The sequence below is a fragment of the Siniperca chuatsi genome, linkage group LG1 (genome assembly GCF_020085105.1).
Source record: "Siniperca chuatsi isolate FFG_IHB_CAS linkage group LG1, ASM2008510v1, whole genome shotgun sequence".
Classification (NCBI taxonomy): domain Eukaryota; kingdom Metazoa; phylum Chordata; class Actinopteri; order Centrarchiformes; family Sinipercidae; genus Siniperca; species Siniperca chuatsi.
The window spans coordinates 10,710,013-10,725,869 of NC_058042.1; the positions used below are offsets into that span (position 1 = coordinate 10,710,013).

General features: G+C 38.5%; 1 protein-coding gene across 1 annotated transcript; it reads left to right on the forward strand.

Annotated features, from left to right (window-relative positions):
* Nucleotides 1-45: 45 nt before the first annotated feature.
* vegfd (vascular endothelial growth factor D) lies at nucleotides 46-9,856 on the forward strand. Its single transcript, XM_044192486.1, has 8 exons — nucleotides 46-1,237; nucleotides 4,079-4,280; nucleotides 4,405-4,525; nucleotides 5,221-5,290; nucleotides 5,451-5,578; nucleotides 5,670-5,785; nucleotides 9,057-9,222; nucleotides 9,571-9,856. The coding sequence occupies exons 1-8, from the start codon at nucleotides 1,130-1,132 to the stop codon at nucleotides 9,587-9,589; spliced, it is 930 nt and encodes a 309-aa protein (XP_044048421.1). The 5' UTR covers nucleotides 46-1,129; the 3' UTR covers nucleotides 9,590-9,856.
* Nucleotides 9,857-15,857: the final 6,001 nt, after the last annotated feature.

Below are 15,857 nucleotides of genomic sequence, written 5' to 3' on the forward strand. Positions count from 1 at the left end.
TTTGCATACAAATCATGAATATTGTTCTCATGTTTCCTCCATTATGTTCCTGGCAGATTATATCCTAAGTCAAATGAGCCTGGATGGGTGAGTGGGTGGGGTGTCGGTGGGACAGGGGTGGTGCCGCACCCACATTGCGGAGGTCTGGATCACATTTAAAACACATGTTACTGCTCTTTGGCTGTGTGCGGTTTGGCAACTCCGGAGGAAAAGACACTGATAGGCGATTTAACAAGCAGCGGACTTGATCACTTGACAGACAGACATTAAAAAAGGAAGACGGGAACACACAAGCAAATAAAAAGGCGCTCTTTGAGACAGCAGGACCAGCGGCAGTGGGAGAGACATAAGGGTAGACACCAAGACAGACAAACTAGCTTCTCAGAGCTTTTTCAGAATTAGCCCACATCTTAGAGGAAAGAACTGTGTGGCTATTCTTGCACCTCAGGGCCTTTTTGCACAGACTAACCACAGTAGAATCTGGAGAACTGAAGACTGACTGAGGGGAAGTTTAACATACAGATATTGTAACCACTGAAATTAGCAGTTAAAGGGCAGCCAGAAGTCAGCAGCCTTTTCAGGAGGTGGGAATATAAAGAAGAAAAGAGTTTGAACACAGAGGAATTTGTTCAGATCATCTAGCTAGAGGCCCTGAAATTTCTCACAGGCATTCGATCCATTTGGACAAAAGAGAGTGTGCTGAAGTCTTCAAGGGCATCCTGACTTTTATTTTTTCTGAGATAATTTTCAGCTTCTAACTTCTAGTAGCCTCGCTATTTAACTGGACACCTCAGGTTCTGCATCAAAGCCTCTGCAGTAAGAGGTGCATATTTTAGAGCCTCTTTAGCCTCCTCCATTTGGCTCGTGGGTGTCTGGGCTGCTGTGACAGGTTACGTCTGGCTTGCACACACACACACACACACACACAAACACACACTGTGCAGCCGGAAGATCAAGAGTTTCTGTTGCACATACCTGCACTGAGAGGACAGAGTGTGTGTGGTCTGAGGGACTCAGCTGGTCTGGGAAACTGAGTCAGAGAGGCAGCCAGCTCGAAGTGCTTTCTGCCAGCAGTAAAAGGAGACGTAACTGCTGAGTGCTTCTCAGAGAAAGCAAGCGGAGTCAAGGGATGATGATGAAACGGACTCTGTGCAGAATCTCCTGCTTGGTGACTCTGGTGGTGGAGCTGAGCTGGATAAACTTGGGCCACAGCATGCACAGAGAGGGAGGAAGTCGGGTAAGTGTGGCGTGAAGCATTAAGTGTATGTGATATGTATCAAAGCAGCAACGTAAGAAGCCTTTTGTAATTCACTGCTTTTTGTAACTGATTTATAATGACAGATTTTGTTCCCCTTGGTACTAAAAATAATTTTAATTTATTATCTAACATTGTCCAGAGAGCACAAATTAAAACACTGCATTGTGCTTATATAATCTGGATGCATTCAGGGCTTGATTTCACTCGTTTTTGCACTGTTATGTGGCCTCTTTCCTCCTTTCACTCATTATCTCATAACCTCACTCTCAACCTGTTGCTGCCAGTGCAGTACACTCACATGTGCTCACTGTGTTCTGTCCACTGAAACCAAAATTGACAGTAATTATGTGTGCACTTGCATGTGGCTAAAAGAAGAAATGCATGTCATCATCGCATCTGCGTCAGAGGGATTATTGAACCACTTCACTCCTATTCTTCACTCTTACACTCTTACACTAAATCTTCTTTATCTAGCTGTCATTCATTTCCATCATTTTTGTCTATCACCACTCACTCTCTATTTAAACTCCTCCCATCTTTACCTCCATTTAAATTCCTTTCATCCCTCTCTCAGGCGCTCTCCCTTTTCTGTTTCTCATTAGTGGGTCTATCCCCTGTAGAAATTTCAGAGGGGAAAACTCCCTATTTTCTCTTGTTGATTCTCTGATTTAAGTGGAAGAAGTCAGCCAGCCAACCTGCCCCACCCTCCATTCTGTAACACACTGAACACATCAGAGGGCTCAGATCGTTACGGTTGTCCAGAGGAAATAAAGCACATATTATGCAGACAAGTGCAATATTCCATGACTGTCTTCTCTGACGTGCCCCTGCCCCGGTTGTAGACCTACCATCTGGTATCAGGCTTTGGCTTTCCCGCCTCAAAAACACCTGGGAAATCCTAAATTTTAACTCCTCTCCTCTCCCCTCTCCTGCTCAGATAGATCACACCCTTGGCTCTTAGAAGTCTATTAAAATTTCAACAAGTTAAAACAAAAACAAAACAGTAAAAATATTTCACACAGGACATCATTTTGGATTTAGTGCAAGAGATTATATTTTATGTTAGAAAATGATAATAAAGTATTTGACTCTCCATTTCATAACATCTCTTATCCAAACCATACAGATCTTAACTGTTTCATGTCATCATGGGAACTTTGCCCTTCTGTGGTAACATGACAGGAGGTTTTATGGTTTTCTCCCATCCCTGAATCACAGCTCTTCTCCTCTCTATGGAGAGGAGAAGGTGCCAAGAATAATCTGATACGTTAAACTGTGTGTCAGTATGTATGTGTATGTCTACATGTATGATACATGTGCTTTTAAGTGGATGGTACTGCTGCCTTTTCTCAAAGTGCATGCTGGTGTAAAAGTGCTATTTTTATGTTTATGGTTTAAATTATTCTAATGTATATAAATGCATACTTCTTGGAGCAGGGTCATGACAGACTTCAGAATGAGCAATGTTCAGAGGCAGAGAGGTATAAACACAGACTGGAGTAGACACGCAAATCTGCTGCTGCAGCTGTTGATAATCACACTCTGACTATTGGGTGCGACATCAGGCCAAGTGCTCTAAGTCACTCCAAACTACAGCAAACGTCCTATCAACTCAGCCACAGTGTAAGGCATGTTAGCAGAAAATGATGCACATAATGTAGCTATAAATGCATTTAAGGTTACCCATTTCAGTTTTTTAAATTATATTTTACTGGCTTGTTTTTGCTTGAATATTCAACAAGACTAAGAATCTACAGCCACTTGAGCGGCTCTGTTAGGCTGTAGCTACTTAGGCACAGCAGAGTTTTGAGCTAAATACAAATCAGAAAGCTAATGCGTTCACAATGACAATGCTAACATGCCATTTAGCAAATTGTAGTGTATGAATTCCGAGTATGAAATTTATCCATGATAAAGTGCCTTTAGTCCACATTACGAAATATTACTGTTGTGCAATACTACAGCTATCAGTGATGACACAAAATGATGACTGATAAACGTCCAAAATTCTCTTTTACTGCTCACTACAAACTATTTAGTGTCTATTATATAGGGAGTAGTAAATGAGTGAACGAGTGATTTCAGACACAGCCCAGGTTCACCATCGTAGTTTAGCATGTCAGCATGCTAACATTTGCTAATTAGCCCTACACACAAAGTACAGCTAAGACTGATGGGAATGTCATTAGTTTTGCAGGTATTTGCCATAAACCAAATTATTGGGCAAATTGAAATTTTGACCTGATAGTGGTGCTAGAAGAAAACTAAAGGGATCACCAAAGTCATTAGAATTTATCTTTAAAGGTCCAGTGTGTAGGATTTAGTGGCATTTAGCGGTGAAATTGCAGTTAACCATTTGAATCCCACTCGCATCACCCTCCCTTTCCAAGCGTGTAGAAGAAACTACGGTGGCTGCAAAACTCGCGAAAAACGCGAACGGCCCTATCTAGAGCCAGTGTTTGGTTTGTCCATACTGGGCTACTGTAAAAACATGGCGACCCCCGTGGAACGGGACCCACTCCCTATGTAGATAAAAACGATGCATTCTTAAGGTAATGAAAACACAACTATTCATATTTTCAGGTTATTATTGTACACTAATGAAAACATACTTATAAATATTATATTCCTTTTCTGCCAGTAGCTTCTCCTGTTACACACTGGACCTTTTAAATAAATGTGTAATTTTTGAGGGAAACAGAATTTCCATCCCAAAATGACATGACATGATACAAGTGAAATTGAGACCAACAATGAAGACTTTTTTCGTTTTTATGTTAATGTGAAACATTAAATGATGATTGACTGTGATCCCTGCAGGTAATGAAGCAGTGGGAAAGGAAGGTGCGGTCAGCCTCCAGCCTGGATGAGCTGCTTAAGCTCGCAGACTTTCCTGACTGGAAGTTGTGGAAGTGTCGTCTGAGACTGCAGCAGCCAGAGACCCTCTCTTCTCCACCTTCAGTAGGCTCACACCGCTCTACACGCTACGCTGCCGAATCTTACAGCCTGGAGATACTTAAAGGTTGGATAAAACATGCAGTATATGCTACATGTGTGTCTGTGTGTGTATGTGTATGTGTGTGTGTGTGTGTGTGTGTGTGTGTCTGTATTGATGTGGTTATGAACATTGTGTGTCACTCATTTAGCCATAGATGAAGAGTGGCAGCGGACTCAGTGCATGCCAAGGGAAACGTGTGTCGACGTGGCCAAGGAGCTCGGCACCGACCCCTCAATGTTCTTCAAGCCACCTTGTGTGTCCGTCCACAGGTTCGTTTAACATGAAACCAGATCCAGAACTTTAACATTGATCACCAAGCTCAGTGCTGTGGCACCATACCTGCATCATACCTAACACTCAAGCTGACAAAACACTGGAAAAAGGGGGAAACAGCTAGCCTTGTTCTGTCCAAAGGTAACAAATCTACCTATTAGCGTCTCTAAAGCTCACTAATTAACATGTTATATCTTGTTTGTTTAATCCATACAAAACCGAATTGCAAAAACGTCACGTTGTGGTTTTATGGGGGGTTTTGTGCTGGACTATTTCTTGGCTGTGAGCAGCAACGTCCTGGAGTCTTGTTGTCACTGTGAGGTTGAGGTGACAACAAGATAGGCTTTTGTACGGATTAAACAAACAAGACATAGCGTGTTAATTAGTGAGCTTTAGAGGTGCTGGTAGGATGATTTTGTTACTTTTGTACAGAGCCACTCTAGCTGTTTCCCCCTGTTTACAGTATTTGTACTAATCTAAGCTATCCAGCTGTGGCTATAGCTACATACTTGTCCTACAGACATGAGAGTGATGAGCTCAGAAAATGAATAAGCTTATTTTCCAAAATAGCAAACTATTCTTTTAACACTCCTATCATTTACAACAACTTACTGTATGTGCCTTTCAGTGGAATGGTTTTTCGCTATGCAAATCACTTTACCCAGATATGAATTTGTTTTCCTACTGACAGGTGCAGTGGCTGCTGCAATCAAGAGGGCATCACCTGCAGAAACACAACTACTGTATATGTGAATAAAACTGTGAGTGACCAAAATCTAAGATGATAAGTGGATATTTTGCCATTTTTATTTAACCTTTTTCTGAGGGTTTGAGTATTGCAAAAGCAGCACTAGTTTTCAGAGGTCTCTAACCCTAATGTCTTTGTTTGTGTGCGTGTGTGTATGATTCTGTGCATTTCAGGTCCTTAGTGTCATTCCATTCAAGTTTGTACCAGAACCTGTGCTAATAAAAGTAGCTAATCATACAGAGTGCAGGTGCATGGAGCCCGCCATAATACGACGTAATGCTCAACCTCACAGGAGCAGTGGGTGAGTCCAAAACCTCAGGCAATCTTATTTCTCAGTTGAATTTGGTATGATGTTTTTTTTTCTTTTTCTAATCTATCTGGTTCATTGGCAGCTGCTCTCCGATGGGCCAGCTGTCAGAGGCAGAAGACTCCAGGAGACTTTGTGCCAGTGGGTTGATTTGGGATTGTTCAACTGACAGATGCATACCTTACCCTTCCAGTACACCAGGTGTGTGCGTGTGTGTGTGCACATAGAGTATATAGAAAGGCCTTTTAGATATGTGAACCACCTTTAAAAAAAAAAAAGTGCACAAAATATCAATGTGTCAGTTTTTATGTACACCAGCTGTACTTAAAACATGTGCCCCAGGAAGTCAAAATAGTGACGCTGGTAATGGTGGAATGTAACTACATGTAAGTGCAGTGTAAGTACATTTACCCAAGTACTATACTTGAGTACAAATTTGAGGTCTCTGTACTTTACTTGAGTAGTTCAATTTTATGACACTTTATACTTCTACTCCACTACATTTCAGAGAGAAATACTATACTCTTTACTCCACTATCGTAAAACTTCAATTATAAACCGAGCTCCTTTTACTTACCGTTATGATAAATAAATGCAGGTCTCAATTAGACACCGGGTCCGGGGTCTCATTTATAACCATTGCGTGCACACAAGACGGGTCCTGAAAGATGCTTACGCCACTTCCCACGCAAAAGTTGTGATCTATAAAAACTTAATGGGAAAATGTGTGCACCTGTACATAAACTCTGACCAATGCGTATGCAGATGGTGAGGTGGTGAATTGAAGTCAGATTGTAAGTTGATGCCTCACACATTGCAAAAAAGGCCCAGTAATAAAAAGCAGCAGCCCTATGATATTACTATAGTGACGCCATAGCTGCAGAGCACGGCGGGAACTTCTAATGGGAAGTTGTACTAGTCTCCCGGATCTCGATGAATGCACACGCCTTGCGAACCTGACGTGCACACTCCTAACGGTGCTGCCGTTAGTCCTGTATTGACTTTATTTGTGTTCATGTGCATCCATGTTCAAGTAAGCGCTGAATAATTATCACCCTTTCATAGATCTGTGGTAAAAGTGTATGTATTGTGTAAATTAGCAAAGTCTGGAAATAAAGCCAATTACAGCTCTCGCACAATCGCTACACTCCATATCCTCATTATCAGTCCTAATCATAATGCATAAAACCAACATAAAAAAATGTGCTCACCTTCCTGTGTGTGTTCCTTTTGTTTGTGACCGTGCTACTGTGGCTATCAAACAATATGTGCTTTCTAACCTCCACCTCGTAAGCACCTCGATTTCTGTGTCAGAAAATTTTATTTTTTTCGTCTTCCTCTTGGTTGTTGTTGCCATGATTCACCATAAGCAGGCTCATTTATATGCATCAATATTCACGTGGTGCTTTGCATTGACCATTTATGGTTGAATGTGGACATGTAGAGGGTGGGATATGAGGCTGATCCACGTGCGCACATTTCCAGGTGGACTGTGATTTACCTATTTCCCATCTTTGCTGACCAAGAGTTTTATGTGAAAGGAATTAAAGGCCTGTCCCATATAGATGCCTATCCCAAATATAGACAGGTTGAGTTCATTGATTGAAGCAAATAAAAGCCCAGGCTATTAATTGAAGTTTCACAGTACATATTCCTGACAGCTCTATTTACTAGTATTTTACAAATTAAGATTTTACATTAATAACATTTTAAAATGAACTTTTAAAATGATGATGCATTGTAAAAAATGTAACTACCAAACAGTATATAAAATTTGATCTTAAACTATTAGTCAATTATCAAAAAATCAGCAGCTGTTTTGATAAATTATTTACTTTAAATGATAAACATTTAATGGTTTCAGCTTCTCAAATGTGACAATGTGGGGCTTTTCCTTGTCTTAAATTACAGTACAGGTACAACCCTACAGGTTTGGACTGTTGGTCAGCCAAAACAAGACATTTGAAGTTATCACTTTAAGCCCTGGATAATTGTGACATGTTTCTTACTTTTTTCTTACATTTTACAAAGCAAACAATTAATATATTAATCAAGAAAATACTGTAACCAGCAGATTAATCCATAATGAAAGTAATCATTAGTTGCAGCCATATATAATACAGTAAAAAAAAAGCTCCTGCTTAAACATCAATGCTTGAGTAATAATATATAATATTATATCTGTAGATCTACTACTCTATACTTCCTCCACCACTGCACTTTGGTCCATGTTGAAAAGGGAACTCCACTGACTCTGTTTACAGGTCCTGGGGAGTACTCATATGTGAAAAAAGTCATACAAAGCCTTTTGTGGTAGTTCCAGGCAATGTCAGTTGGGGCTGAAGACTACAAGTTTGAAAATGAAAGACATCTGTCTGTGTGAAGTTAGAAGTAGTGAGCTTACCAGACCTGTAGCCTGCTCCTCATCTCTACATGAGGCTACTGGCTCAAGACTACATTAGCTGCTATTAGTAATAATAAGTGGTTGAATTGCATTGTGGGTAATGTAGGTGCCAGATTTTGCCAAGGAAGAAGAATGCAAAAAGACAATATCTCTGTCTATCTCTATCAGCCTCAGTTGTATTTTGTTTTTTGTGCTTATTAGCAAAAGTTAGCATGCTAACACACTAAACTAAGATGGTGAACACATGGTGGAAACATTATATCTGCTTAACATCAGCATGTTAGCATCGTCTTTGTGAGCATGTTAGCAGTTAGCTCAAAGCCTCACAGAGCTGTTGGTTTAAAAAAAAAAAAACATTAATCATATTGTGATCCAAAACCCAGATATATCTAGAGAATGTATTTCACACTATTATATAATTTGAAAATCAGTAAACTTTTTAGAGACACATTAAAGGTCCAGTGTGTAACATTTAGGAGGAGCTAAACGGCAGAAATGGAATATAATATTTATAAGTATGTCTTAATTAATGTATAATCACCTGAAAATAATCATTGTGTTTTCATTACCTTAGAATCAGTAGGCGATTTTATAATTTTTAACGGGGGAATGGCCCAGTGGTAGTGACAATGTGAAGCGCCATTACGAGACAAAGCACAGAGCATCTTTTGAGCAGGTTAACAACTGGGATGGATTTTGGTCATTTTGCCAACAAGGGGGATGGCATTCCCCCTCATCCCAGAACAGACAAACCAGTCACTGGCTCTAGATAGGGCCTTTCACGTTTTCTGCAAGTTTCGTGGCCACCGTAGTTTCTACTACATGCTCGGAAAGGGAGGGTGAGGCGAGCAGTATTCAAATGGTTGCAAACTGCAATTTCACTGCTAGATGCCACTAAATCCTCCACACTGGACGTTTAAAGTGAATTGAATATACTGTAAGTTGATTATCAAGATATGACCAAACTGATGTGTGTTATCATCCGGAGATTCACCTAACAAGATGAAAAGTAATTTCTTGTACTTGTACTGTTGTTACTAAAATGCACCATTATTACCTCCTGCTTAGACTTTCCACTCAGTTTGTGGATGCCCGACTGTGAGATAGACGTGGAGCGCTGTGACTGTCTTCCTAGACCTGTGCCGACTCTTCAGCCAAGACCGACCCATCGCTGTCAACTCAACTCTTCCATCTGTGCTCACAAGCATCAACGTTTCGATCAAGCCTCCTGCAGGTAGGCCAGAGAGAACCTGTTCTTTAAATGCTCTAGTCTGTTATCTATTGTGTACGACATACTTAGACATGCTTGTCATTATCATATAAGCAACAAGTAAAATTGAAATGTTATTAGGAAACAGGTGCTGGGAAATGATTGAAAAATAAAAGGATCCAGTATTAGGTAAATGAAAGCATGTTCCCAGCAGCTACTCAGACACGCAGGATGAACTGAATAAACTAAAACTCATGCTGAGTTCAGGTTCATCCAGGGTGAAGGCTGGCAGAGCGGCAGACTTTCTGAGCTCTGTTGTGTCTGAATTAATGCATATTTTATGTCTCTAAATGATCCCTCTTTTATTCACAGATGCAAATGGCCCAAGTAGAAGTCCACTGGGGAAATAAATTAGGACAACCTGCTCGCCAAGGATGTTTGGAGGCAGAGAAAAAAGGCTCATAATTTATTTACAGTCCTATTTATACCAATCACTTTAACAAATTAAAATTATATTAACGAACATGACCATGTTAATTGATTTCTTTAACATGCTTACTTTATGTTTCAATCAATGTATAAAGTGTATGATTTGTACATTTGTTCTTTGTGCACTGAATATGTAGTTTATATTAAACGATTATTTTTGTAATTTGAACTTGCTTTGAATTTATGGATTATTGCTTAACTTCTGATGGACATTTCACCAATATTCTACCGTTTGTTAATCTTCATATACTCATGTCCTCTTGTTATTCAAAACAATTGAGTACACAACTCACCTGTATGCTGAGCTTGCCTTTAGAGGGTGAAAAACACAGCTTTTGCTTCATGGGCAACAAGGGCTGCTGAAATCTGTATGAACAATTAAGTTGTTAAGTGAACAATACACAGTAAGTTAAGTCTTGTTACTTCAGAAAGACAATAAGTGTATTGTAACCTGATAATCTTGTTCCTTGGATTTCATCTTCATACTGTCTACAACATGTATTCATCATTCAGTATTCAGGTTTTCATCTTTTATTGTTTTATAACATTGAATCAATCAGGATTTAATGTGGCTTTTGTGACTCTGATCCAACAGAAAAATATCGTTTTAATGTCAAAGTAAAACCAGATTTCTATAAAGTGATTTAAATTCATTACAAATGTAAAACACAAAACACTTGTTTGTCCTAATAGTCAACCCCTTTAATAGGACACAAAATGATCACTGGTGCAGCCAATTGGTTTTAGTAGTCAAAGGGTTTCAATTGATTGTAGTATAAATACACTTGAATATGGAGGGCTTGTGGGGGTAGAGGATAAAAGAAATGCACCAAAATACAGGGAAACTTCTGGAGGAAAACCTGATGCAGTCTGCAAGGAATTTGCAACTTGGGGAGAGGATTTGTTTTCCAGCAAGACAATGAGTCCAAACATAAAGACAAAGCTAGACAGGAAATGCCTTCAAAACAACAATGTGAATGTCTTCGAGTGGCTGCTTAGTCAGTCTGTCTCAGTCCAATTGAGTATATGTGGCTGGACTTGAAAATGGCTGTTCACTCACGATCCCCATACAACCTGACAGAGCTTGAGCAGTTTTGCAAAGAAGAATGGGGAAAATTACAGCGTCCACATGTGCATGTGTCCACTGCTGCCAAAGGTGCATCTACTAAACACACTTTTACATACTTTTATTTGACACTGTACAAGCAGCTGTTTTGCTGAGATGTGCTGCATTGCTACGTATTTAGTATCTGAGAATCTTTTGTTAGCCAGATCGTGGCAGAGAAGATAGACATCTACGCCTCCGGTTTTGTTTTTGACATGTTATATTTTTAGTATTTGAGCTTCCAGGTGAAACTCCATCTTCTCTAATAATGTTTGAAGACCTGCAGCAGGAACGATGCAGCTTTTAATTACAGAGTGTACTGTAAATATGGCTTCTCAAAAAAACAGGTGCGTCATTTGTAAATGTGCTTCAGTTACTGTTATTGTTTGGTGAATGTATTGATTTCAAGTCTGGTATTCTTATTTTTTCTCCCAGCTTTGCTGCTGATCAATACAATGCAAACATTAAAGTGTACACTATATGTCCTCCCTTCTTTTGTTGGCATCAGGATTGATTTTGCACCCACCATAAAATGGCAAGATACCATAATGTTGTCGTGTCTCACAGATCCAGTGGATACATTCATAAAGGTGTCCAGACAAGCTTTCCTGTGGGTGCGTGCTCTAATAGCAACATTAAACAGTATCAGTGCTCCTGCTCCTGTGTCATGAGAGCCCCACCCTCCCTTTGGGAGCCACGCAGGCTGTTAACAAGGTCAGAATAAAGACTGTCAGCAGTTGGAATGACAGGCCAAACCAATGTCACCTCTTCGCATGGGATTAAGCTTTTAACTCAACTGATCTTTCCCTAGTGGTAATAAAACAAATTAAAATATGTTTTTGTACATATTTCATACAAACATTTAAATTTGTGTTGCATATTCCAGATTATAAAATGATACAAAATACTAAACAGGCCTGAAGTTACAAGGAGTTTTGTCTCCACCTTGCTGCACTGTTTGTGTACTGTTTTCTCACTGTTCCTCACTGTTACTTGGAGTAAAAACATCATTACAAAATAACTGTTTTTTGCACTCTTGCAAAAAAAAAATCCATTGCTGTGTTTACAGTTTTCTAAATACCAAAGATTAAAATCCCTATTTAACATGTAAAACTCCTTTTTGTTCAGCTTATATTTATTTTTGAAGGGAAAAAGCAAGCAGAGTCATATAGTGAAAATATGAGATAAATTTGAGATTAAGCGATTAATCTCAAAATATGAGACCTTGATCTCTGTAAATCAAAGCAACAATCTATTAAAGGTGCCCTGTGGAGTTTTCTTGTAATTCAACAAAAGTTATGTTTACATTGAGTGTTACTCACCAAAACGCATTGTGTGTATCACTGAGGTTAAACAACCATGTTGAAATGATTTCCTTTCTCATAAAACATTTGCAAAGCCAATTTTTATTTAGTATTTAAAATCCTGCATTATTATTTACATCCATGTTTACTAGCTTGCAGTCTTCTTCTTCCCTGCTTACGTTGGCACATTGCAGCATATGTTGGCGTGTTACCACCACCTATAGATCCGTGGAATAGTGTGAAGCATTGGCAGCAATGTGTATCGTGGGATACACATGAACGGGCACCCACTCATAAAAAAACTGCTCCATCGTCCTACTAGACATCAGAAACTCCACAGGGTATTTAATTCTTTAGATGTTCAAAAAACTTGAATAACTGAACATCAACTTAGATAAAAATTAATAGATATGAATGAAATACAAACAATAAAGAAAGGATCACCTAACTCAAAACGTCAAATCTAAGTCCAAATCATCTCCCCTGGTTTTGGTGTAAAGGCTACATGTTGTAGTGTTGGGGAAATATAATTTGGGAAAGGTCCTTCAAGTCTAATAATATACTGTAAGTACATTGGTTACCTTCACCAAGCCACACACAGGAAAAGTTTACGATGAATGATGAGGATGACACACAATATGGCCAAAAGTATGTGTACATGAGAATAATTCACTCCTGAACATTACACTCATGTGTAATTGCTAAACATTTAATTCCAAAACCAAGGGCATCGAAATGAAATCCCTGTGGGAGATTTTGAACATAATCAGTTTCTTTTAAAGGCTCCAAGGTGCCCAAATAGCCAAAAATAGCCACATCTCTCATGGTTTTCTATCAGGAACATACTGTTGCATATTACAGGACATGAAATTGCACAAAAATCGTAATTTTACCTCAATGCAGCACAATGGGTGAAAAGAAAATGATGCATGCTTCATCATAAAAAAGTTTTCTTTAAGGAAGTCAGAAAACACATTAAAGAAACATAAAAATGCTGGCGAGAAAAAGCAGTTCCCATCTTCATTCCAATTAACAGAAACAAACCTATTAAGGTTGGCAGATTACAAAATTGTAGAAAAGACTTTTAAACTGCAGAAATAACAACAATGTGATGTCACAAAAAAATGAAAATACCACAAGCACTTTATCTTATTCACTTTGCATTATTCAAAGCCTGTTACTCATTGTCCTTAATCTCTTCTTTGCTACTATTACTATTATGTAGCACAACATTTCCTCATACTACATAATAGTAAAAAAGTACATCTTTATCGTTACCTGAAATTTTCTGAAAACATAATCCACAGACATTTAAAAAATAATTTCTCAGAATTACTTTGTTATTCCCATTTATTTTTTTGATCAAAATACATTGCAGAGGGTTGTAGAAATCAGTTTGAACATCTTGTAATTCAAATTAAATTGAAATTAAGGTTGCTGGGTGGATTTAGTGTATGCCTTAGTAAAAAAATGAATCCTTCAGATGTGTAAAATGTGTAAGCCAGAAGACTTTTAACTATTAACTTCAATATATCAGTCTCAAATGAAAATGAAAATGAGACCATTAGGATGGGAATTTGTTAATGTTATGTGTTGTTCTCTAAATTTGTATTGTCTGTTCACCAGGCAAAAGTCACTGTAAATTGTAAAGATCTGATACATGGCCCAGACAGAGCCTCAAACAAAACAGAAATAAGACTCTCTTTGTTATAGCTGTGTTGCAAGACAAATAGAGATGCTGTAAAGAGGCCCCCATGTCACCATAAAGCGACACTGACATTAACTGTGGAATTAACATGATGACATTTCAGTCCTCTGATGTCCTTTGATGGGTCTGACACTTAACATTTGGTTGCTTCCTAGGATAGGGGGCTATGGAATCATGAATGTGAGTGTGAATGGTTGTCTGTCTCTATTTGTCATCCCTGTGATTGACTGGGGACCTGTGGTGGGTGTACCCCCCCCCCAACCCTCAAGGATAAACGTGTACAGCTAATGGATGGGTGCAGCCTAGGCTGGCACATAAATGTAACAAGGCCACCAACCATCATATGGATCAATACAGTGCTCAGTGAACGGGCATAACACCTACACACAACACTGACCTTTAATGTGACTGTGTGAGGTGTTCAGGAGGGCTGGAAGTGTGCTTTTAATTTCTTTCCTCCTGGTGAGACAGTTCTGAGTAATCGTAAGGCCCTGTTTATACAAAGATGCCTATGAGGAAAACTTTTGAATATCTGTATTTCAATAGAAATAGAATAGAAGGATGAGACTGAATTGTAGTCACAAGTGGTGAAACACTCCATAAATTATGCAGATTTACCGCTTTATCATGTCGGCGTTATACATTATTGATCAATGACAGTTTCTAGACCTACACTCCATCACAAAAGTGATAGTTTTGTTTTTCTTTGTTATTATGATATACTATTGATTCTAATGTGTACTCCCCCCTCCTGCACAGGCAAATGAAAAAAGCTTGAAGAGGACAGATGTTTGTTTTTTTTTGTTAATTTTTTTTGTTAATGTGTGACATATAATAAAGATATTAATAAATTGATTTAGGGCTAGTAATTAAAAATTTTGTAGGGGTTTCGATTATTTCGTTTGTTTAATTATTACCTTACACATAGCATTTATTCTTAACATAGTTTTGTGATTATCTTGTAATTTTAATGTTGTGACTTTAATGAACTACTGCCTGTACAAGAAATTGCACTTGGTGAAAATAAAGAATCTAATACTAATCACACATATTGTGAATTTCTTAAAGTTCCTGGATGTTTGAGCTTCACTGTGCAGAATGATGTATGTGTAGAATTTGAAAAACATATCAAACACAAATTATTATTCAAAGCAGAGTAGTTTTATATGTCTTAAACATGTCTTGAATAGGATCTTTAAACAATTAATGAACTTGATTGATTGCAAAAATCATTATACTTGATGTTATATTTTCGGTTGTAATCCTGCAGGTGCAAGTATGAGAGGTGGCCATGCAGAATTCCTTCTGGCATCATGCAGGAACTATCAAAGCAAAAAATTCCTGCAGGAAGCAGAGGAATCCCGCAGGAACTCAAAAGCAATTGTGCAGGATTAATCTTCCTGCAGGATTTATGATGAATTCCTTTATAATTCCCTCAGTATGAAGGAATGAAGTGACCTTTACATTTTTCTGCAGGGTTCCTGTATGACTTTTTTGAAAGTCTTCTTTTGTTAGTCTTAAAGTTTGTGTCCTTCATTCCTTAAATTAAAAATATATATAGTAATCCTTATTTACATTCCAGACTTTCCACAGAATGAGCCAGACCATAAAGATGACATGTTAAGTAGATGGTTGAGACCATGCAGGACAGAAATTTGGCAAGGAGCTTTCACCACAATTAAACAAACACTATCCAGACTGAATTATGCACCCACTTATCACAACCTGGGCATGATCCTCTCCCTCTGTGAAACACCAAATTAGGACATTGCGGTTTGATATGACTGTAAATCTAGCATGTGACAGTGCAGAATAATCATGTCCAGTGAACACAGTGCTGAAGAAACTATGTGGTGTATACACAGTCAACAGGACTAATACTCTAAACATAACCACAGTACAAAGACACACATGAGGATCCACTTTCACTATGCAGTATAATGTAGAAAGTGATATACTGCACACTAATTTGACTGCCATTTTTATTGATTTATATTATTTGTCTTCTATAGGGAAGAGAAATGCATGATGCAATATGCTTAAGCTAAACACC